The sequence below is a fragment of the Trichechus manatus genome, unplaced genomic scaffold, assembly GCF_000243295.1.
Source record: "Trichechus manatus latirostris isolate Lorelei unplaced genomic scaffold, TriManLat1.0 scaffold00187, whole genome shotgun sequence".
Lineage (NCBI taxonomy): Eukaryota > Metazoa > Chordata > Mammalia > Sirenia > Trichechidae > Trichechus > Trichechus manatus.
The window spans coordinates 3,450,372-3,475,569 of NW_004444123.1; the positions used below are offsets into that span (position 1 = coordinate 3,450,372).

The window sequence follows — 25,198 nt, forward strand, 5'->3', positions numbered from 1 at the left end:
GTCACCACCAGAGGTTTTACTGGAAAAAAATCTAGATGGACAAGTTCTTTTTTTTTTTAACTCCCTTCCTCTAACCACCTTGGGTCAGACAGAGCCAGAGAGAAGCAATGAGTCTGAAAATACACGTCTGTTGACTAGCAGGCTTCCCTTCAGATGCCTTTTGGTGTCAGCAGTTGGCCTGGTTGCTAAGATAAATGAAATGGAAGCTCTACTCTTGATAACACACACACCATGGATGCTGTTAGAGTTACTCCGTGTGGCTGTAGCCAGAAGTTACACTGTAACTCGCACTTGCAGGCCAGATATTCGTACTGTGCTTCATGGATTAATCACACCATAAGGTGTAACACTGTACCAGAAGAGTTCTCCATTGAAAAAAAATTCTGATGATCGAATTGATTGTATTTTCCACTGCTCGTTCCCAAATGTCATCGAGTGGTCCTTAAAAAGCAAGGTACTGGAAAAATCACATTGTGTCACACTGGTCTTAATATAAGACATCAGAAAACATCTCTAACAGCAGTGAGTCCTCAGAATCAGCCTGACTCAGAGTTCAGAAATCAGAGGAAATGTGGACAGAAAGGCTCTCTGGTTCTCGACCTACCGACTCACTCCTGGCCGTTAGTCTTTCTAAGGCATCACTGCCAGAGGTCCCCGCAACACCACTGGATGTGTCCTGGCACAGCCGCTTGTGCTTTTTGCTGGACTCTGCAAAGTTTAAATGTTGGTGACAGAACATACACTAGCTTCTACCCGCGGTTTTTTGTTTTGAAAGGACAAAAACTGCTGTCGGTGAATGCTGTAAGAAAGGCTGAGGAAGTTAACTCCAAGATCCTGGAAGTGGTCTCCCGTATTGCCAGAAGAATTCCAGTGCTTTTTAGTAAAACACTTGAATACAATACCTTAAATCTCATCACATGTGTGCACCAGAAAAACAAAAAAAACTCCAAACTTGTGGAGATCCCCGTGAGAAATATTGGGGAAACAGTACAAATAGAATATTAAAAAGCAAAACACCATTAAGTTTGCATATCTGATGTCAAGGTGCTGAGGTAATACTGACTGCTTAAAAAAACCCACCCATCTTTGCTTCTGTTATTGCTGAGAAAGACATCAATGCTGACTGAGTGAGCGGACTGTATAAAAAACGGGAGAGAGGATTTCGGGAACGCTGACTACCGGTGAGGCCGTTCACAGCAGGAAGAGGAAGTAGGTGATGGGGAAATGCAAACTACACTTACGGTTGTTATCCTTCAAATCTCGAGTGAGGGGACAGCCCAACCCCAGCGGGGTTCTTTAGTATTTTCATGGTTGCCCCTTCGTGAAGTTTTTAAGGTTCATTGTTACCACCCACTCAGATTCCATTTCCAGGTGAATCCTGAAAAATGAAATCCACACGTTGCTAAGAGTTGCGGTTCCTCCTGAAGACACTGGGTGAAGTGCAGAGAGAAGCGCTGCAGAAGCTCTTACTGGCCATTATGGCCGAGCTAAATGCGGATTTGATAGCCCACTTCGTTCAGAGTGCTGAGGTCGGCTACCTTCTCGGGCACTGCAGGCCTGCGGGGAAAAGACAGAAAGGTGGTGGGGACAGAGAGAGAATCCTGCATTTTCAAGGTTTTCCTAACCTTTCTGATATTTGGTCCCCCTGCTAGCCTTAAGCGCCCACTACACCTCTTGTTCTGAAGTCCACCTTTATAGGTCTTAAGGAGCATTTTAACAGGCTTTCAATGTAGAGTTCAAAAAATTTTTTAGCTAAATGAGCCTGTTCCTCTTTAAGCCTGAATTTGCTCACACTACAACTTTTGAAACTGAGTATCTGCAAACCTTGCAAGGGTCTAAAAAGGTAAAAATACTACAGCAGAACTAAAGATCTGAGCCAAGTTCTCCTGGAAACATGAGCTTCCTACAGCGTTTGCGCCTGAGGGGGAACAGCAACTATAAGACGAGCCAGGTTTTCAGTTATCTTTGAGAGAGGGTTAGTATTCCAGGCTTGAATGCGTAAAATCAGGGTGGATCTTTTAGAATTCATCCGAAAAAAGCATATCAGTGTGGAAGATCATTCCATGGAAAATCATCTCTCTTCCCTAAAAACGTGCCTTAAAGTACTTCCCAACATAAAACTACACGTGAGCACTTGATGTGAAGCCATGTAAGAAAATACTTCAAACTGGGGAACAGTCATTCAGTAGCACATCATTAGAACCCTGGTGGCGCAGTGGTTAAGAGCTCAGCTGCTAACCAAAAGGTTGGCTGTTCAAATCCACCAGCTGATCCTTGGAAACCCTATAGGGCAGTTCTTCTCTGTCCTATAGAGTTGCCGTGAGTCTGAATCGACCTGACAGCAACGGGTTTGGTTTTTGGTTAGCACATCATCTCTTTGTTAAATGACTTTCCAGTACAGAACTACGCCTGAGCATTCTCACACTCTATCTTAGAATTCTTCCATTTTTTATTGTGCCTCTTCTCATGGTCTTTGATAAGAGATACCAGGATTGTAAACCAAGCTTGGGATGTTCACTATGTTTAGTGAATTCTAACATAAAAGTTTCACATTTAGCCATTTCTACAAGAAGATCAAAGACACTTTTAGGTTACACATGAACCTTGTTCTTAAGTGTTAAAAAAAAAAAAGATCAAAATGAAGATATAATTGTTGGACTGTTTCTTGGTTTACACCTTTTAAAGATTTCCTAAGAGCAAATGGTTTTCTCCGGCATGAAAGTGGTCCAACTCATTCAGTGTTGACAGAGCTAGAAATCAACAGTGAGCTTCTACCAAGTGAAGGACCTTAGAGACTTTAGCAACAAATCCCACAACCCCTACACACACACACGCACACACTTTCTCAGAGGTGGGAAGGGTGGTCATCAGCAGGCTATGATCTTCCCCCGTGAAAGGTTATTATTCAAAGTAGTCAAGAAACCTCCCCGGACTTGCTACTCCACCCCCCTAAAATAACTTGTAACCTTACTTGCCTCTGTTGCATGAGGCTTACTTACCAGTTTGACCAAATGGCCTGCTTTTATAATTAGAATAAATTCCTAGGATCAGGAATCATGACTTATTGCTTTGTGTCTCTTCTCATGGTGCCTGGGACACAGATGTTGCTAACAAAGATGGCTGACTGCTGGTAGAAATCCCAACACTTCCTTGCGTGTAGACCCCTGCTTGTTACATCAAAGGACTCAAGGCTTCTAACCTTCTGGGTGATGGTGTCTGTCCAACTCATTCATGCCCTGGAAGATGAGCCATCCTCTTTAAATGGAGCCACCACCTACAGGCCTGGAAGAGTGGCTTCCAGGGGCCACAGTGAGGACCATCCTTAGGTTGGTAGCTAAGGGAGCACCATTTTGTTCGGGGACTCAGACTTAGACATCTGTTTCTGCCCTAGCCCTCAGATCACTAGTGAGGAGAGAACTAGGGTTCTTACAGACAATCAAGTTTAAAGAATCTACACGCACCTTGTTCTTTCTGGCATAGAGCCTACAATGAAGTCTCTGTTTTCTTTCTTTGCCTGAGATGGTGTCATCTCTACAAATGGCTAGTTTGGGACTTTCCTCCTCAAGAAGACTAAGTTAGCATCAGCCTAAGGCAAATGTGGTTGGAAAGGTAAATCTACCCCCAAATACACCACATTTTTAAAAAACGCTATAATCAGAAATCCACATACCGAAAGATAACCTTGAAGTAGCTGTATGATTTCCACACTGCCTCCCTGATTTTGTAACTATGTAACCTACATTGCTTATCCAAATATAAATTATACTGTTGTTGCTAGGTACTGTCAAGTCTGTTCCGACTCATAGCGACCCTGTGTGCAACAGAACGAAACACTGCCCGGTCCTGCATCATCCTCACAAACGTGGCCATGTTTGAGCCCATTGTTGTAGCCACTGTGTCAATCCATCTCATCGAGGGTCTTCCTCTCTTTTAGCTGACCCTCTTCTACTTTACCAAGTATGATGTCCTTCTCCAGGGACTGGTCCCTCCTGATAACATGTCCAAAGTACGAGTATTAGATATATATAAACCAAAACTGTTGCCGTCGAGTCAATTCCGACTCATGTGACCCTACAGGACAGAGCAGAACTGCTTCATCGGTTTCCAAGGAGTGGCTGGTGGATTTGAACTATCGACCTTTTGGTTAGCAGCTGAACTCTTAACCACTGCACCACCAGGGCTCCCATGGGCACATAGCTGCCTGGAATACAAACTACATTTCCCAGCACCCCTGTAGCCTGGTATAGCCTGGGACTAAGTTATAGCCAACGAGATTTAAGTGGAAGTGTGGTGTGGCCGTCGGTTACCCGGACACCTCTTTAAAAGACAACTGGTATGTACCTTTGTCTTTTTCTTTCCTCTTCTCTCCCTGCTGACTGGAGTGTGGGCGTGATGGCTGGAGCCTGGACCTTCAGCTCGCACACCTAAGAAGGCAGAGTGAGGAGCCCCACACCACCTCTGCTGAGCTTTTACATGGAGTGAATGTTTAAGCCACAGCTTAAACCTAACCTTACCCACAGCCAAAGCTAATCCTAACTGATACCATTTCCCGCCCTTACCTCATGAATACGACGTGATCCTAGTAACAACGTTGAGTCAGCCTGAGGAGGGTTGTTGTCATTGCTGTTGTGTGCTGTTGAGTCAGTTCCGACTCACAGCAACCCTACAGGACAGAGTAGAACTGCCCCACAGGGCTTCCTAGACTATAATCTTTATGGGAGCGGATCACCAGGTCTTTTCTCCTGTGGAGTGGCTGGTGAGTTAGAACCACTCACCTGTTGGTTAGCAGCCGAGCACTTAACCATTGCACCACCAGGGGTCCTTAGAGGAAGGTCAGTATGAGGAATAAGGAGAACACGTTCCTAGCAAATTCTCTGTAATTCCACTCACAAGTCACATGCACTTCTAAGCAACAGTCTTCTCCCCCGTACCCCGCCAGCTACGCAGGACCTAAGCCACGGCGGCTCTCTGGGTCTCCCTGTTGTCTGTGAAGGTTGAGCAGTTCCTCCCTGGGTGGAGCAAATGGTTAAGCGCCTGACTGCTAACCGAGAGGTTAGAACCCACCCAGAGGCACCTCATTACAAAAGCCTGGCAATTTGTTTCTGAAAGGTCACAGCCACGAAAATCCTAGGGGGCGCAGTTCTACTCTGCACACATGGAGTTGCCACCAGTCGGAATCAACATGATGGCAACTGTTTCTGTTCGTTTGTTTGTTTGCTGTACTTAACAAGAAAATTCCTTGTTCCACGTTCCTTGCGAACCTAGCAGTTAGCCCCAGCCCCCCCCCCATTTCTGAGCCTTTCTTGTACACGCTTTCTTCCTGGTCTGGCGTCTTCCTCAATACCACATCACACCTCTCCTGAAACGTCATATGCTGCCCTTCTTGCATGAGAAGAACGCAGGAAGACAGTGCCTTTCAACTGCTGAGGTGGTAGAACACATCTGCACTGAGCTGTTTTCTCACCCTGAGTCCTGTGACCCACAGAGCCCTCTGGAGAGCCGGTGGCCAGGACAGATACAGGGTAGGAACAAGGAGGACAAGGCTCCCCACTTGTTCCTGCAGCGTGAGCTTCGACGAGACCCTACAGCTATCTTGCCACAGACTTGGCACCTCCTCAGAGAAGCTGGGTTTTGGCCAGTCGCCTGAATTCTTCAGCCCTGAGGGACAGAATTTCCACATTTTCCCTAGTTTGTGTGTTCCTAAAACTTCACGTTACCTTCACCTATGTTCTGCTGTTGGCGTCTTTGAAAATACACGAAATTTAATTTGGGGTCTTTGCCCTCTGTTTTCTAAACCTTTCCTTAGGAATCCTGCCAATCTCCCCACTCCTACCAGGTGCCAGGATATTATGGCCTTTATCAAGCACTTACTATGTGCCAGGCACCATTCTATGAAGTTTGCATAGATTCATTAATCACCACAACCTTACGGGGCTGATACTGTTATTACCTGTTCACAGAGGAGAAACTGAAGGCCCAGAACATTAGGGGAACCTGCTCAAAGTCACATGGCTGGCATGTAGCAGAGCCAGAGCCGTTCCCAGGCAGTGTGAACGCAGAGCCCATGCCCTTTACCACGATGGAAGTCAGCCCCATCCTCCCCACCCAGCCAGCACAGCCTCTCAGCCCCTGAGTACACCACAGGCATTCCTGCTCTGCACCCTGGCTTATGCTGCTCCCCACATCTGCTCCCCCTCCCGCAAGGTCCAACCCAAGTGCCACCTCTTCCATGAAATGTTTTCTGACACCCTACCCTCATAATCCACTGCCTCTTCTGTGTTCTGTTGCACTTTCTTTTGTAGATCTGCTAAGAGAATCCAGCTGATTTATAATCCTTGGGAACAGCTTGAGAGCAGGGATCAAGTAAATTCAGTATAAATCCCCACTGCTGAATATCTAGGACCTCTCAATAATAAACTTCAGTTCTCACTATGTGTAAATGGCTGATAGGGTTTCATATGTTACCTTTCCTGTGGAATATTTTCATTTTAACAAAGTCCTAAGCCAGGGATTCCAGTTACCCTGAGAGCACTCAGAATTTGGAAGTAGGAAGAACATGTTTTCTGGATAGAAGAGGCCTTGCTTTACCCGTGCAAAGCCTGCGGAACCTGCCTACTTGACCAGCTGAGTGTGGTTCTACATTAGGCTGTCTTCTTTCTGCTCGGGTCTCTACCCCCCACTCCCCACCTCATCCTAAGTACCCAGAAATCAGATGAGGAAAAGGTTAATGCCGGCAGAGAAAGAGTTAAACCAGGATTCCTGACGGACTTCCCGGAACATGGACTCTCTTTTACCTCCTCTGGTCTGGCAAAGGGCAGCAGTGGTTCTCACGGCCTCCACCTGCCTGTGGGCCCCGCCAGAAATCCCGTTCAGGCCTTGCCAGTTCATCCCAGGGCAGAGCCTGCTGAGCTGCTGTGAGGGGAGGCGCCATGTGGGGCGCCCCCGCTATAATTAGAACACCACACGGGGTTGATTTTTAGGAAACACAGCATCCAGAGGATGATTCAGCTGGGCCTGCACTTGCCCAGAACCTTCATCAGAGTCAGGGTGACTATTTCAGACTCAGCAGTACATTTCTCCAAAGTCCTCCCCAGTCCAAACAAGGGAGAGACACCAAAGGATTTTCCCGTTGGCGAGCTCTCAGGTGGCCTTCTGTTTTAAGGGCGCTATTTACGGTTCCTTTGAACTCACTGGCCTCTGACTCACTTTGTGGAAGGAGGAAGGGGCCACTTCTCTCTCCGCACAAACGGAGGAACAACCTCATCTCTCGTCACGTAAATGTGTCCAGGGTAAAAGCTAACGCTTGATGGCCTGTCCCAGGCACCCCCTGGACCCCGACTGGCCTGCATTCCAGGAGCACAGCTGTGGAGCCAGAGCCAGCCGTGGCCGAGGGTGTCCCGAGGGGAAGGAAGGTGCGGAGGGGGAGGGGGTAGGCCCAGAAAAGTTAGACCGTGGAACACTACCACTGTGACCATTCCAACGAGCCCTTGACAACCTGGGGAGCGTGAACCATCCCCCAGGTGTGCCAAGTGCCACACCGAGTCCTTCACACTCGGACGCAGCCTCGAGCCGAGGGAGACTCGCTGGATGGATGTTGGCACCAGTGAAGCCACTAGAAGCCTCAGAACTAGGAAGTGACGGGAGCATGTTGGGGACCAAAGTGGGGACATTGCCACCTCCTGGGCTGTACATGCACGCAGGTGTGGGAGAGGCTGGGTTTAAGGGAAGCGGGGACATTGTCACCTCCTGGGCCGTACATGCACGCAGGTGTGGGAGAGGCTGGGTTTAAGGGAAGCGGGGACATTGCCACCTCCTGGGCCGTACATGCACACAGGTGTGGGAGAGGCTGGGTTTAAGGAAAGTGGGGACATTGCCACCTCCTGGGCCGTACATGCACGCAGGTGTGGGAGAGTGGGTTTAAGGGAAGCGGGGACGTTGCCACCTCCTACGCTGCATATACACGCAGGTGTGGGGGAGACTGGGTTTAAGGGAAGTGGCAGCAAGTGGAAGGAGAGCTTACAGGGCTCCGCCTGGGCCAACAGCCTCTTACCTGGCTCAGGGCTGTGTCTGAGGCACCTCCTCTCCTCACTTCTACATCTCCTCTCTCCCCGCAGCTGCTGTGGGGCAGGATGGGTGCCAAGGCCCCAGTGGCAGCATCAGAGCTGGGCCCCCAAGGCGCGCTTGCTCCCGACTCGCTCACGAGCATTAGCAGCGGCACATTATGCCAAGGACCTCGCTAGGCATTCAGGCTACAAGACGGTGGCTCTCTGTGGGGCCCGCCTCCTTTCTTCCGAGGGACATCGACCTCTGGCTCCCCCCGACACGTGGAGGCACTTCATGGGCACGGAACACCCGCCCTCGAGGGTGGCCCAGTTCGGGGCTGCAGGCTAGGGAAGCACAGACAGCAGCCAGTCATCCATGCTTCTCGCTCCCGCCCCTCTGAGGTCACAGCTCTGGAAGGTGGGGTGTTCACCTGCAGGAAAGGTGTGACTCTAACCCGACCTCTCAGTCCTGGATGCTGACGGCCTGGAACAGACTCAGCAGTGTGGGCCTCCCATTTAGAAGTGTAAACAGAGACCCGAGGCCCTCCTCTCTGTCAGGTCTGGCGGGAATCAGGCCAGGCCCGATTTAGGACAGATGGCCTAGTTGGGAGGCCACGAGGCAGCGTGGCCTGAGTAGAGGGGCACTGAGATGGAGACATTCACTCACACCTGTTACTCTCACTCCAGGCCAGCCCCGCTCCCCGTCACATTCCTCCCTTCCGACGGCTGCAGACGCAGCAGCAGCTGATGGAGCAGACAGCTGAAGTTGTTAGGTCACAGAGAGGCTCAGCCAAGAGAGACTCGGCTCGCTCCACAGATTCCCAGCCCTCTGCCCTTCCCTCAGGCCTTCCCCAGGGGGAGGCTCTGGGTAGAGACAGAGTCACAGGCCCCTACCTGAGACTCCAGGGCACAGCCCCCAGGCTCTGCTCTCACCCTCCGTTCTGTTCTGAGAACTCCTGAGCACTGGGAACCCTGACCCTGCCTGACCCTCTGCAAAGGTCAGCTGATGGAGGCTCTTCATTTACTCTGCCCGATGTAGTCATTCCTGAGAAGGCCCATCTTTTCTACTGGTTTCTTCAAGCGTCCCCAGGGACCCTGCTGTTGTTAGCTGTTGTGGAGTCAGCCCCCGACTCACGGCAACCCCGTGCACAAGGGAACAAAATGCTGCCCTGTTCTGCGCCATCCCCATGATCGGTTGTGGACTGGACTGCCGTCATCCTCAGGGTTTTTAGTGGCTGATATTTGGAAGCAGATTGCCAGGACTTTCTTCCTAGTCCATCTTAGTCTGGAAGCTCTGCTGAAACCTATTCAGCATCAGAGCAACATGCAAGCCTCCAGTGAGATGGGTGGTGGCTTCTCATGAGGTGTGATGGCCAAGAATTGAACCCAGGTCTCCCGCATGGAAGGTGAGAATTCTAGCACTGAACCAGCACTGCCCCCAGGGGCCATGGGCCATCTGTAATTTAATTCCAGGGGGAGCTAAGCTGGCAGTCATCTGGGGGAAGCTGGGCCTTTTCTGGAAAGAAATCCCCTGTTATCTTGGGGGTTTCACTCTTTCCTCCATAGCTTCTAGCAGTACTTTTTGTTCCCCCTCTCCACCTGCCACCTAAGGAAATTCTCTCCTTCCCACCCTGAGATCTTTTCTCATTTGGGGTCTCAGGAGAATAACCTTTTGGGCCCCACTCAAAATACCTTCGATATGATTAGACCATGGAACCAAAGTTATTTTCTATGACCCTTCTGAGCAAGTTCTCTTCTGTAACACCTGGGGTCACCGTGGGTTGGAACTGACTCGTCAGCAACTGGTTTGGTTTTGGGATTTTGGACCTTACTCAGCGGATGCATGAAGCTAGGCAATTCTTCGTGAGACCAAACCAAACCAAACCCAACCCGCTGCCGTCAAGTCAATGCCGACTCATAGCGACCGTACAGGACAGAGTAGAACTGCCCCATAGGGTTTCCAAGGCTGTAATCTTTACAGAAGCAGACTGCCACATCTTTCTCCCTCGGAGCAGCTGGTGGGTTTGAACCACCCACCTTTCGGTTAGCCGCTGAGCACTTAACCACTGGGCCACCAGGGCTCCTGTGATAGAAAGGAGCAGGTCATTGTCCTGCGTGCAGCTCTGCATGAAAGAAGACTTTATCTTGAGGCGGGGCTGATGAGCTCTGATGAGCCTCGGGGAGCCCAAAGGACTCTGGCAGAGAGAGCAAAGCCCACAAGAGCCACGAGCTGCCACAGAGCAACGTGAGGAAGAAAGGAAATCAAAGAGGAAAAGAAACATCAACGGGAAGAGGAGAGGAGAAACGGGGAAGGGAGGCAGAGTACAGAGGAGAGAAGGCAAGGAGGTTCTCGCGGGTCAGAGGAGAGAAGGCAAGGAGGTTCTCGCGGGTCCTCAGGGACTCGGGCCCTAGTTCAGAAGAATGCCCCCACGTGGTCATTCCAACCGGCAGGAGCTGCTTTCCTGCTAACACAGGCAGCCGAGCCAGAAAACCACCAACCACCCACTCCTGCCCCCCCACCAGCAGGCTCAGGTCACAGGGAGCAAATCCAGATCGTCAGCTGTCAGAGATGAAAGGGCCTCAGAGAGCACTGAGTTCTCAGTTGGCACTGTTGGCATTTTATGTTTCCACGTGGGTTAGTTTTGTAGTGACCCTCTGCTATGTTCCGGCACTGCGCTTCCTATGGAGTGCCTCCTGCCTTACTAAAACTCCACAGCCTACCTACAAGTTACGTACTGTAACCCCGACACTGTTGTGAGATGTAGTGGAGCTGTCCTGATTCATGGCAACCCCATGTGTGTCAGAGTAGAACTGTGCTCCATAGGGTTTTTTTTTCCTTAATAATTCCGTTTTTTCATTATTGTTGAAAATATACACAGCAAAACACTCACCAATTCAACAACTTCTACATATACAACGCAGTGACATTGACTACATTCTTCACGTTGTACAACCGTTCTCACCCTCCTTTTCCACGTTGTTCCTCCCCCATTAACATAAACTCATTGGCCCCAAGCTTCCTGTCTAATCTGTCACATTGCTGTTGTCAATTTGATCTCATATAGATAGTTCTTTAAAAGAACACAATGCTCAAGGCAGACATTCTTTATGAATTAAGCTGAACTATTGTTTGGTTTAAAGAAGAATTCAGGGGATATTTTTGGTTTAAGGTGTACAAATTATCTCAGGGCAATAGTTTCGGGGTTTCATCCAGCCTCACTGGATCCAGAAAGTCTGGATTCCATGAGAATTTGAAATTCTGTTCCTCATTTCCCCCTTTGGATCAGGATTCTTCTATAGAATCTTTGACCAAAACATTCAGTAATGGTACACAGTTGGCATTTTAGATGGGACAGTTCTTTATTGGGCAGGATGGTCCTGAGCTTTGCAGGAAGTGACTATCTCTGGCCCCTACACCTGAGTGGGGAGTACCCCCTATCACTATGATAAGCAAAAATTCTCCCTTCCATCACATTTCTAACCTCCCACCCCAAGAGGGCAGCCCTGGCCGTGGTTGAGAACCACTCTGAACTCCCTTCAGTGAGAGGAGTGAAGCCCAGGGCTGTGGAGGAGCTGGTTTAAGTTCACAGAGGGCTTTTTAAACATGGGAGCTCAACCTCCAAGTCCGTCTCTTTAAGAACCACGGGGAAAAAGTCTGACTGTTCTGCGTGGAAGATGCTTTCAACACTCCCGAGAGGGAGAGTATAAGAAAAGACTCATGGGTGGAGGGGTGGGAGTCCCCACTTCCCTCTTGGAAGTCTGTCTCGCGGATGCTAGTGCAGTTGCTGCTGCCTGACCTCCCACTCAGCTCTCTCCTGTCAACCCAGTGACACTGATCCTCCTTCCTTTCTAGAAGGATTATTCAGATAAGTGCAAAAATGGAGGGGAATCTAGGGCTGGAAATAGCCCCAGCTGTAGGGAGGAGGTGGATGGGGACAGAAAGCCACTAAGATTATCTACTCACAGACAGGGGACGGGACGCCGCAGCTGATGGGCTTCCCGCCTATTGTGGTAATTTTCCACCCCTTAGGCCACTCCCAAGCTTCATGATGGCACCCAACACATTTAGAAATGACTTGATGGCCTTATGTAACACTGAAATAAAAACACACTGATGGAGCCATCAAACCCTTCCTTGTCTGGACCATCCTGCAGAAGGAGTCCCAGAGTTTGGTGGAGTTGTTGGGTCATAATCACATGGATCACTTTCTCATTTCCTCGCCAAAAGCAACATTACCTGGAGAAAAACATGCTTGTTGGAAGCCACGGGCAGCAGCTGAGAAGCTGCTTTTCTCCAGGCATCCCTCTAGGAACCAAGGTGTCCTGGGCTCTAGTCTGTGGCAATGGCGGAATCAGGCATCTGGAGAGGGAAGGAGGGGCTCTGTGCTCCAGCCCCTCTTTGGTCCCCAGCTCTCACAACCCTTCATTTTCCTTTCATCTTCTGCATTTCTCTTCCCTCTCCTCTTACACAAAGCCCCTGCGGTCTCTTCCCCAGGCCCGTAATGCACAAGTCAGGGTTAGGAGGAATTGGGAAGAGGATCTTCTCCATACCCCCTCAATCTATTTTGAAACTTCAGCCAAGATATTCGCCCTCTTGATTCCCTACCCAACCTCCAAACACTGGGAATAGAGACGAGAAATGCCACCAAAAATAACCATGGTCTTACTGGGTTTGCGCATATGAAATTGTCCAGACAGACCCAAAAGCCACCTGGGCTCCCCTTCCCACTTAGTGTTTCGATGCTCAAACTGGCTCAAGGCCACCTGGCCCCACTTGTAAAAAAAAAAAAAAACAACAAGATTTCCAGACTACTGGGAGGAGTTTATGAAGGAAGACTCCCAGGGATCTGTTCTCTCTACCCAGGAGAAAGGGCTTCAGGACAGGTCATGGGTCTGGGAGGTTCAGGAGCTGTTGCAGCCACTCCTCACCACTTTTGAAAAGCTTATGTTTTCACTGAAGCTGGAGCAACCACCCTGGTGCTCCTGAGGCCTCCCCGTCTGGGGCTGGGGATCGACTTCCTCTGGGCATGGAGGGAGGAGGGTGATGGAAAGAATCCCCATCTCCCTGCAAGCCTTCCATCCTGACTCCTCTGGGGGCCACTTCCTTCTCCCTAGTCTTTCTCCCCACTCCCAGGCCTACTCTGAAGCTTCAGGTGGGCAGTCTGACCTCAGAAGGGCAGGAGGAGAGAGGGTGAGTGGGGCCCTGACATTAGAAGGTACGGTGCACTCACAACTGCGGCAGGCTAACAGCTGTCTTCTGCGGGGGCAGGTGTGATCGCGTGCCTTGGCTGCACAACAAAGTAGCCAGAGGTTAGGGTATGCAGCATGGGCGAACAGGTGACTGAGGACTGCGTTTCTCTATCTGACTGTCCGCAAAATGACAAAGTGGACCCTTCCCAGACTGACTTCAGTGGGGTCCAAACCTGAGAGCCAGGCTAAGGCCAGACCCTCTGACTTCACCTCAGCAACTTCATTACCCGCAGGACCAGACAAAGCTAGACAACGCCGAGCCCCTGAGTCGTCACAGCTGATGGCCTCCTCTGTCCCCTCAGCAGAACCACTGCCTTCATCGTGACATCTTATTTTCTTAGGTCGACACCAACTCAGTGCTGCTGTTCCTAGTCAATCAAACGCAGCGGGAAGTCTGCAGGTGGGATCAGTCGGTGGGTCTACGTGTGGCCCCCAACCAGCAGCATCAGCATCACCTGGGAACTTGTTAGAAATGCATTCTCACGCCCCACCCAGACCTGCCAAATCAGAAGCTCTGGGGTGGGGCCCAGCAATCTGCATTGTAGAAAACACTCCAAGTGATTCTGATGCTCCCTCGGGTTTGAGATCTGGACCACAGGACCAGCCATCCCCAGCTGGGCTCTCATTCTGTGTGTGCCCTTTCTTCACCCCGAACTAATAATCTGTCCTCTCCTCCTCATTCTTAACTAGGTAACTCAGCCTCCGTCACTGGCATAAAAACCAAAAACCAATTGCTGTTGAGCTCATTCCAACTCTGGCAGAATAAAGGCCATTTAATGTACAGTCCAACAACTTCTACCCCCTCACCTACCTAAAACACTCCCTAATCTCCCCTCTTTCCTTGCTCCTACCCTCTTGCTCCTCTCTAAGCTAACAATGTAGCTTCTGATCTCATCAAACTCAAAAATTTTGCTCCATTAACTTATCCCTCCTTGAACTTTAATTTCTTCTTCATGGTTCTTTCTCCTGTGCCTGCAAAGACACTCTGATCTCTCCAGTTCTAGGGAAAGCCCCCAAGGAACTCTATACCTTTTACAAACTGCTTAGAATAATCCACTCTAACTCCCTCCCCTGCACAGGTGAGAAGTAAGAGGCTTGCCTAAAGTCCCAAGGAGCTTACGGCTGTTGGGGGGTTAGCGATCAGGCTTCCTGAATCTCCGTTCAGTGCTCACTGTTGAGAAAATAAGCCTTGGCTGCTCCTTCCCCTCTTGCTCACACTCCCTCCCACCATCTGGTTCTACCCCCTCAGCACTTTCAACACTGCACCCCTCAAAGTCACCAGATGGCACAGCCTTTTCTGCTTCTCCGTGTCTTCAGGATCTGGCACCTCTGCCCTCGTCCTCTGGAATTCTTCAAATCTAGTGGCTGTCTTCTGCAGACGCAGGTGTGCTCCATCACACCCTGGATCCAGTCTCTCCGCTTATCCCTTCCTCATCTCCTATCCTGGTTCTTCCTTGGCCTCCTCAGGGCCTTGTCCTCACTTCTTTTTCTCTCCTCTCTTTCCGCATAAACTTATCCAGCTATCACTGCAACTGTCACTCTTGGATGTCACCATTAGATGGCTCCAATCTCTATTCCCCAACTTCTTCAAACTCCAGGTGTGCATTTTCAGCAGCTTCTAGACACTCCTTCCGGATGCCTAAGAAGCACCTCATATTCCATAGTCCCAACTCAAACTCGTGTTCCTCCTCCCCTCTCTCGAACAACAGCAGCAACAAAAACCACCGCCGCCTAGCTTATCATCCTGACGTTCGCCCCCACAGCCTGTTTGTCTGATCTTATTGACTTCACCACGCCCAGAAAATCACGGTAACTTTCTCTGGTTATAAACCTAACACACCTCTGACCTGGCAGTCCCTGTGGACTCAAGTGAAATGGATCCAAACAGGAGTCATCTTAAAAACCAGCAGCTCTTATTCTGTGCATAAACCCTTTGTAGGTAGCAGAGCTAGGCTTTCACGCGCTCTGGACCCTGGGGTCTAAGGGAAGAACCTGACCTTGCAGTGTGCTCAACTTCTGCTGGAGATTGACAGCTAGGAGAACTAATCAGATCAAAGGGTCCCCCTCCCCTGCTTTGTGAGCGGCCGGATTCCTGTCTCTGGGTCACTCACTCTATGCTAACTGGCCTCCAGGAAGGGTTTCTATGCTCATAGTCCTCTGAGGCAACTGCCACCTTGCTCAGTGACGGCAATTAATGGATGTTTGAATCGGAGAGGAAGAGAGACAGGGCTGGGCGAGGGGCGAGGGGCGGGGGGCGGGGGTGGTGGTCAGCATCGGATGAGGGTCCGGAGGCCACATAAGAAATGTCTGAAGCCATCCCGCTCCCTAAAAGGACAAACCTGTGCTGAAACCATCCTCAGCGGGGGAGGGTAGAGTTGGTCAAGGAGGAGGATGAACCTGTGGGTATTTCTGATGGCACTATCCGCTGATGGCGACCACACTTTCTGCAGGCTCAGAAGACTAGAAAATTTTAGGGAAGTTCACAAATTCTAACAACTCCATTTCATGGGTGAGAAAAGCCCAGAAAGATGACATGACATGCCCAAGCTCACACAGCTCGTGAGTAGCCGGGCTGGTTCCAAAACCCAGGTGTCCTACTTGTAGGTCCAATGCCCCTTCCCTGCTGCCTGGTTTCAGGCTAGTCTTCCTCTCATGCTGTCTGGAGCCTCTCCCCATTTGTGTGCAGGGCTGACTGTGTGTAGAGTAAGAGCAATGGGCTGACACACACAGTGGGTCCGTTTCCACAAAAGCTGTCCCCTGAGTGAGGAGCAGTCATCTTGGAGATCACTGTCTGGGTCCAGTGCCAAGCCCAGGACACAGCTTTGTCCCCAAGGGTCAGGACAGCCCCAGGAGAGTGTGAGTTTGGCCTTGAGTTGGGGAGGAGGAAATATTACTCACGATTTGTCTCGTCTGCCAAGCCGTCTCGGTGGGCTGGCCTGTCTCCTTCGGGGGGACAGGGATTTTCCCCGACTTCTCACTTGGGTGGGAGAGTGGGCACTTGCAGGTTTCAGGATCTGAGGGAGACAGGAGGAGTCACCACACCAATTTCTAAAGGAGCTCACCCTCATGTCTCCTATAGCACAGCCCCCAGCCCATCACCATTCCATAGTTGAGAAGCCACGGAGCAGGAAGGCTTCCAAAGGCGGGGGCCTGAGACAGAGGTGTTCCTCTCTCATTCTGCACTGGCAGGAAGCAAGGTGCCACTTCCCAGAGGGCACTGTGGATGATCACATGCTCCTCGCCCTTCCCACGCCAGAGAGAGGGACAGAGCCCAGAGTATCAACCTCCCGGGCTGTGTCTGAATGCTTGGCAAGTTCCTCTCCTCATGAAGGCAGTGTCCCTTCTACACTGCTCCAGAAACCAGCTTACTCTTCCTCCAACTCTCCCATCCACGCACATGCAGAGAATCTCCACTCAAGGCCCCACGGAGGGGCAGTGACGAGTCCTCAGGTGCTAACCCTAAGCAAGCCTGCAGTCAGCATAATCCTTTTCCCCTCAGTGTGTGCTCAAGGCTTCGCCCAGTGACTCCACGGCCCTGGAGGGACAGTGACGAGTCCTCAGGTGCTAACCCTAAGCAAGCCTGCAGTCAGCATAATCCTTTTCCCCTCAGTGTGTGCTCAAGGCTTCGCCCAGTGACTCCACGGCCCTGGAGGGACAGTGACGAGTCCTCAGGTGCTAACCCTAAGCAAGCCTGCGGTCAGCATAATCCTTTTCCCCTCAGTGTGTGCACAAGGCTTCGCCCAGTGACTTCACGGCCCTGGAGTGACAGGACAAGGGGCATCGCGTCACCTTGGAAAGGACGCTGGTGGAGAGAAGGGTTTATGAGTCTAGGCTTCATGGGGCGAGCACAGTGACTGCGCCCTTGCTTGTCACTGTGACACCAGATCAGAACTCTACACCAAAGGGCTTTGCAAGTCACAGAGCAAAGCAGAGATATCATGTGACTCTGTACCCTGTAAAGTCAGGTGACCAGCTCACCCCGCTTAGCCCGGGACTCTCCTGATGTTAGTACTGAAAAGTTCATGTCCTGGGAAACCCCTCTATTCTGGGAAAACTGGGATGGCTGCTCACCTATTATAAGGTCAAAACAGAACAAAACTAGAGCTCCATTATAAAATGACTAAGATTTTGGATTTGATTTCATAAAAAGAATTGGAGACCAAGACATTGCTCTAACTGTAATATCTAAAATGGTTTTAGCTCTGATTTTTGAAACATAGCAATGATTGTGAGGATGGCGCAGGACCAGGCAGTGTTTTGTTCTGTTGCACACAGGGTCGATATGAGTCGGAACTGACTCCACGGCGCCTGACAATAACATATGCAAAGAGAGTTTACTTGGCAAGTCAAACAGTAAATGACTTATCTTCTTGTTTTACTAGGATGGTCAGTGAGCAAGAGAATGTCAAGAAACTTTTGACCATCCCAGATACGCAGGGCACGTGGCAAGAGCGAGGGCGGGAGGGAGGAGAGGGAGGCAATGACGGGGAGGCTCTCTTGCGTCCCTCATCTGTCTTCCCTGCTGTTGCTGTCTCCCGTGGAGTCCATTCCGACTCCGAGCGACTTATAGGACAGAGTAGAAGTGCACTATAGGGTTTTCCTGGCTGTTATCTTTACAGAAGCAGATCACTAGGTCTTTCTCCCCCAGAGCTGCTGCTGGGTTCGAATTGTCAACCTTTTGGGTTGCAGCAGAGCGCTTTAACCGCTGCGGCACCAGGGCCCACGTCTTCCCCGCACCTACCTTCATTCTCATGTCCCTGGCGTATTTCTCCAGCTCCTTTCTTATGTCAGCCCTCAACATCTTCGAGACGTTGAGAACCAGCTGCTTCCACTCAATGGGCTGGAAGCTATGAGGCTCGTGGGGGACATACAGCCCAACCTTGACCTTCTTGACTGTGTGCAGGTATTTCTTGTAGGAGTCCTCAAAGTCAAAGACGAGGTCACTCAGAGTCCGAAAGGTCAGCGGCTTGTCCATCAGCTCGGCCCTTCGGCTCATGCCCAGGGAGCCGTAGCGGCCATTGCAGTAGATCCCCAGCACGACGTGGTGAAAGCAGTTTCCTGAGAAATAGGTTTTAAAGCTGATGGGGAATCGCTCGATGGAAGGCTGCCCGTTGGTTAAGTATCTTGGACGATCTGAGTCAAGGAAGAGGAAGGAGGCCTGGAAAATTCACCAGCTTTGGCCTCCCAGGGAAGGACACTGGCCCACAGGGTCAGTGAGTACATCTTCCTGCTTCCAAGCGGCCACGTGTTACCTTTAAGGATAACTCTCTTAGAAAAGATTCACTTGATGTTTTCAGGGACTTACTACAAAGTTGGCTTTGGTACGTCGGCAGTTGGAATCTACCGGCCACTCCTTGGAAACTCTACGGGGCAGTTCTACTCTGTCCTATAGGGTCGCTATGAGTCAGAATTGAGTCAACGGCAATCAGTTTGGTTTGGTTTAGACCCAGCTTTTCTGGAGACCAAACCAAATCCATTGACGTCAAGTCAATTCCAACTTACAGCGGCCCTAGGACAAAGTAGAACTGCCCCATAGGGTTTCCAAGGAGAGGCTGGTAGATTCCAACTACTGACCTTTTTGTTAGCAGCCGAGCTCTTAACCACTGCACCACCAGGACTCCAGGGGCTAACCCAAGCACCCTTAAAAGATGCTAAGGGATGCCAGCATTGAGGCCGGCCTGACCTGTGCCTGCAGTTTGATCACAGATGGCTCCTCTCTAGAAAAATGTCGACACGCTTCTCTTCCTTCATCATGTGAGACTGACTGGCAAAAAGGCAGGAAATCACATCCTTGAGTCCTCTGACATAAATTCTCACTGGCTTTCTGGGGCGAGTTCTCTGGGACTGGAATAAGGGCATTCCTTAGCTGCTTAAGTCAGCGTTACAGACACTTACTGAGTATCTACTGGGCCAGATACCCTGCCAGGTAGGCTGTGGTGCTGAGGATGACAAATGCAGCCCTTCTCTGGGAGAGCTCACAGTCTGGGGGAGACAGGCTCAGAATGAACATGGAAAACACAGTGGGTGTGTACTGTAGCAGGCAGGCCCAGTAACCTCTGGGAGGACAGACGAAGGCACTGGCGAGGTGATGCCGGGGTTGGTTTTAGGGACAAGTAGAGGTGAGCCAGGAGGACACGTGGGAGTGGGGAGGGGACCACAGAGACCACCAGTCACACATCACTGATCGCTGGGACTTTTTCCATCGCCATGGTGATCAGTAAGTCTCGGGACCTGGGGCGACTGGGAACGGGGTGAGGGGACAACGAGTGTAGATGAGGGAAGGGAAGCAGCCTGGGCTTTTCCAGGAAGGGGGATCAGCAGTGCCCCCAAGCCCCTGGGAAATCCGGGGGTATGCCCATCATACCTCTAATGACACTCTATTACTTTAACAAACCATAGTACTTCAGTACCGTGATTCAGCCCACCAGGGAGACCCCCAAAACAGTTGCCACGATTCAGAAGGTAATTTGGAGCTAAAGATCTATCTACACAGCACACATGTGAGAGCGTACACACGTCCTCAAGCAAGATAAAAAAAAGCGGCTCTTGGCTGACGAATCCTGATCTCTGGGCTAAAGTCAAAAAGGAAAAAGCAAGGAAGGACAAGTCAATGGGTACAGGCTTCCAAGCAGGAACCAAGTCTACCCGTGTCAAAGGTGTCAGGCGCGCTCGTTCTGTGACCTGCCGAAGGGCCTGCAGGAACACAGGCAGGGTCAAAGCCTTCACCGTCCCTGCTGGGAAAGCAAGCCACAGGGACACTGACACCAAGCAATGGGGAAAGACAAAGATGCTGTAACGGTCAGGATTCAGGCCTGCGTTTGTCGTCTTTGTCCAAGAGCCAGATTTCCCTGAGTTCAGCAGTGTGGGCTCAGCTTCTCCACCCTCCTCCTTCCCGCCACTTTCTGAAACGTCACACCAATGTCACATCGTTGGGGGCAAAGGACAACTAAGAGCACACCCTCCTCCTCGGATTGGACAGGCCCACAGGCTGGTCACAGGGCTGGCCCGGACAACCCACAAAGTTCAGGCAATTCCAGGAACCCAATGCTTGGATTTAATAAAACCCTGCAGGGACAAGACTAACGGATAAACTGACCTATATATCCAGGTCACTCTGACATCCACCAGCCCAGAGAGGCTGACCTGCACGCATGCACCCTGTGAACGGCCTGTGTTCTCCCTCTTGGATCCCCACCGCCAAATCCCCTGCCAATTGTTCGCCCCCCTTAAACACACGCGAGGCTCTGCGGAGCAGCTGTAGCTGGCTGGGGCCCTCTCGAGCCATCTGCTACCGTCATCCCCACCCCCCAGTCCTGCTCCCCTGCTGGGCTCCCCAGGCACGGTTCATCTCCTTTGTGGGGATCGGGGGAAGGTACGGCAGGAAGGCCAGGGAGGGGCCTCAATGAAGCTCAAGTGTCCGTTTTTCAAATGTCAGCCAAGGCACTGTGGATAATCTTGTTTCAGAATGGGTCTGTGAATACTCCGCAGCCAGAGAGGCTCAGAAATGCCCCTTCCTATGAAAATGTCCAGAGACCAGGAAGGCAGCACAGACGTGTCTTAGACATTGGCGGTGCAGTGGTAGGACTGTCACCTTCCATGCCGGAGACCTGGTTCAATCCCCGGCCAATGCACCTCATGTGCAGCCACCACCCGTCTGTCCGTGGAGTCTTACATGTTGCTGTGATGCCGAACAGGTTTTAGCAGAGCTTCCACACTAAGACAGGCAGGGAAGAAAGGCTGAAAATCTGCCCATGGAAACCCTCTGGATCACTACCGTCCAGTCTGCAACCAATCACGGGGGTGGCACAGGATCGGACAACATTGAGTCCTGCTGTGCACGGGGTCACCAGGAGCTGGGGCTGACTCAAGGGCAGCTGACAATAACTGCTCCCGACAGACCCGCCCGACTCGGGATCACCTGGCCCTCTGGGTCTCCTTCCTCCTGGGTTTGCCTCCCACCTCTCTGACTGACCTTCTTAGTCACGTTCATGGGCTCTTTGACCAGAAAGATTGGGCTTTCCTTTATCTTTGTATCTTCTCACTCCTTGAACAGCAACTAAAAAAAACAAAAGTTGCCGTCAAGTTGATTCCAATTCATAGCGACACCACGTGTGTCAGCGTCAACTGTGCTCCGTAGGGTTTTCAATGGCTGATTTCTCCGAAGTAGAGCGCCAGGCCTTCCTTTTGAGGAGCCTCTGGGTGGGTCTGAACCACCAACCCTTCAGTTAGTAGCCGAGCACAAACTGTTTGCATCACCCAGGGTCTTGAACAGCAACTACCACCCCTTAAACACGATGGCTCCCAAATTTGTATTTTCAGTGCAGATCGTCCTCCTCAGTGCCACACTCCAGTCCCCACCCCAACATCCCACAGGCACCTCAAACATGTCCAAATCTGAACTCATCCCCTCATAAATCCAGTCCCCCCCTTGAAGTCCTCACCTCGGACTATATCACTCACACACCCAATTTTCCAGAAACATGGAATCATCACTTAGTTCTTCTCTAATTCCTCACACTTAATCAGTCCGCAACTATTGTTGATGGTTCCTTCCCTTTCCTCTACCTTCACTGCTGCTCTTAGTTCACATCTGCCCTCAAGTACCTCACCTCTCTGTCACTGTCATTCCTCCAACCCATCCTCCAAAGACTGCCACCCAATCCAGAAACCTTTATTCCTCCTTCGTCATCACCTCTCCATCCAGCTGGCCTCCAAGTCCTGTTAATTCCATCTCCTTGATATCTCTTGAAACCATGCCTTCAAATCCATTCCCACTACCAGGGCCTTCGTTCAAGTATCACCATTTCCCTCATGTAAGGGTTCTACTCCATCACATGGGGTCGCTAGAGTCGGAGCCACTCTGTGGCACCTAACAACAAGAGCTGCTAACTGGCTTTGCAGACACCAGTCCCAGCCTTCCTTTAACATCTGCGCCAAGAGCTACCTACCTAAGTGCACACCTGGCCACATCCCTCCTCTGCTTCCAAGCTTTCATCCGGGATCTTCATTGCCTTTTAGAAAAAGGCCACACCTCTTAGCACAGCACTCAAGAACCTAACTTGTCTTACTTGGAACCACCTCTCAAGCTCATGTCTTGTATTTCCTTTGACACTGGCTCTTCCAGTCATCCACCACGCATCTGTTAGTCTGTCAGTCTGTCGTACATACCGTGGTGGTTTGCGTGTTGCTGTGATGCTGGAAGCGATACAAATACCAGAAGGGTCACTCATGGTGGATGGGTTTCAACTGAACTTCCAGACTAAGACAGACTAAGAAGAAGGCCCTGATGGTCTACTTCTGAAAAAACTGGCCGTTGAAAACCTTATGAATAGCAACCGAACACTGCTTGCTGAAAGTGAAGAGGACTCAAGGCACTAACTGGTGAAGAGCAAAGACCTCAGCCTTCAGTGTGGATTACACCTCAACATAAAGAAAACAAAAATCCGCACAACTGGACCAAGAAGCAACATCATGATGAATGGAGAAAAGACTAAAGTTGTCAAGGATTTCATTTTACTTGGATCCACAATCAACACCCATGGAAGCAGCAGTCAAGAAATCAAACGACGTATTGCATTGGGCAAATCTGCTGCAAAAGACCTCTTTAAAGTGTTGAAAAGCAAAGATGTCACTATGAGGACTAAGGTGCGCCTGACCCAAGCCAGGGTATTTTCAACAGCCTCATATGTGTGTGAAAGCTGGACAATGACAAGACTGATGCCTTTGAATTATGGTGTTGGCAAAAAATATTGACTATACGATGGACGCCAGAAGAACGAGTAAGTCTGTCCTGGAAGAAGGACAGCCAGAATGCTCCTTGGAAGCGAGGATGGCGAGACTTCACCTCACGTACTTTGGACATGTTATCAGGAGGGACCAGTCCCTGGAGAAGGACATCATGCTTGGTAAGGTAGAGGGTCAGTAAAATAAAGGAAGACCCTCAATGAGCTGGACTGACACAGTGGCTGAAACAATGGGCTCAAACACAGCAACAACTGCAAGGATGGCACAGGACCGGGCAGTGCTTTGTTCTGTTGTGCACAGGGTCACTGAGTCAGAACCGACCCAACAGCACCTAACAACTTCCAATCAGCCACCCCAGAGGACTTGGAATTTCTTTGCTCTTCTACCTGATCACTTTCTATTGCCATTATCACTAATAAGTTAGTGGCATCCCAGTTCTTCTGGCTGAGGAGACAAGAGTCCAGTGGAAAATGGAAGAGAAAGTGTGGGAGACCAGTCCCTTGTTTCAGCTCTGTGCTCCCAAAGCTGGCAGGAGTCCCCAGTCACACCACTACTTGGTCTCCCCCAAAATTTACACCTACAATTTTCCCTGGAGACAGGTTTTGACACCAGCCCTCTCAGCCCTGAACCCGTTTCCACTGGAGTGTCTTTTCTGTTGCAATGTCAGATTAATGCAAGAAATGATCACATGCTCTCTTTGCTCCTCTCAGTTAGAATTCTTCTTGTGACTAGTGAACCTGCAGGGTCACTGGCCTGGCAGCTGGCCCTGATGGAGGCTGCAGCTAACAGGCCAGACCGAGGATGCTTCAAGAGCCGAGTTTTGATTTGGTTCGGCTCCAGATGCTGAACGTTAGAGAGAAGCACCAGGGAAGCTTGAAACTTATCTCCAAGGAGAGAATGGGCACCATCACTGTGACTCTAGAAGGTAAAGGCAGAGCCAGCCCCCACAGTGAGGCTGCCATCTTTTGAGTACACGTAACTGGAAGGATACATGCCCAGGATGACAGCTTCAAGGCATTTGATAGGCAAGGACTCTCGGGTCATTTCTTTTGCTGTTTCCATTAACCTGCAGGAGAAAGCACAGCAAAGAATTTCAATTTCAGGACTTCTTTAATCTTGCAGTCCATCAGTCTGTCTGCCGGTCCATCCGCGTGCCTGTCCCCACACTCGGCACCATGCAGGAATATGGAGGGAAAGGGGAGAACCTACCTCGCCAGGGGCCTCCAAAACATACCTGCACGTGGCAGAACTAAAATCCTAAATTGTCCATGCCCCTCGCCAGGAGTGAGTCCCGGAGGTTAGCGCTAAATTTCCACTGTCCCCCTCACTGCCCCAGGACAGGGGGCTTTCCAAAAGCTTACACAGGAGCAAGGCAAGGAGGCTCATGCAAGAGATGTCACCAGCCGCCACCTCCATTCAGAGTCTCCACCGCTGAACGTAGTGGTCAGAGTGGCCAAGTCCATCTCCAACCTGGCCCTGGGGCACCCCCTACCCCCATCCTTTAGAGACCAGGCTATTCGTGCACTGGGTGACAGGGATAGAGGGTGGGAAAGAGAGCTGGCATCTCTCAGCCCACAGACCATGCACCACTTACCCACTCAGCGGCCTCATTTTCCTAATTTCAAAGAACTGGGTCCCTGTGTGATTGTATCTGTGTGGAGTCAGTCAAAGGAAAGTGACAGGAAGCTCCAAAAGCTCCAATAATCCAGCATTCTCACTGCCTAACTGGATGAAAAAGTGGACTTTCCCAGGGTCCAGTAGCCAGAAGGTAGCCAACAGCCTCTAACTCCTCATCTCTTGTCCTGGAAATCTAATTTCTAACTTAGATTCCCTAGCACCTTCCATCTGTATAATGGCTCTCTCAATCAGCTCTGAATTCCTAGTTAGTTGAATGCATATCTTAATTCACCTACTAAGCTACAAGCTACTGGAGTTGGGGCCATTCCTTTATCATCTTTATATCACCCATAAAGCCTGGTACAAGTTTAACATATGCCAGTTAAAAAATATTATTAAATAAATCAGTAATGAGTGGGTGAATGGATGGACGGATTGGTGGTGGGTGGATGGATGGATGGATGGGTGGGTCAGTGTGTGGATGGATGGATGAGTGAGTGAGTGGATGGATGGATGGATGGATGAGTGGGTGGGTGGGTGGATGG

General features: G+C 50.5%; 1 protein-coding gene across 3 annotated transcripts in view; it reads right to left on the minus strand.

Annotated features, from left to right (window-relative positions):
* Window positions 1–1,148: 1,148 nt before the first annotated feature.
* The window catches only part of VASH2 (vasohibin 2), a 37,930-nt gene continuing 13,880 nt past the window's right edge, over window positions 1,149–25,198 (minus strand). The window contains exons 3-7 of one of the 3 annotated variants that reach the window (XM_004387529.2): window positions 24,631–24,687; window positions 24,028–24,102; window positions 18,034–18,415; window positions 16,191–16,306; window positions 1,149–1,557 (exon numbers count right to left, since the gene is read on the minus strand). In XM_004387529.2, coding sequence (XP_004387586.1) covers window positions 1,488–1,557; window positions 16,191–16,306; window positions 18,034–18,415; window positions 24,028–24,102; window positions 24,631–24,687 — 700 coding nt within the window. In that variant the 3' untranslated portion in view covers window positions 1,149–1,487. The remainder of the gene's footprint in view (window positions 1,558–16,190; window positions 16,307–18,033; window positions 18,416–24,027; window positions 24,103–24,630; window positions 24,688–25,198) is intronic. The other 2 variants (XM_004387528.2, XM_012558812.2) reach the window with 2 other exon arrangements.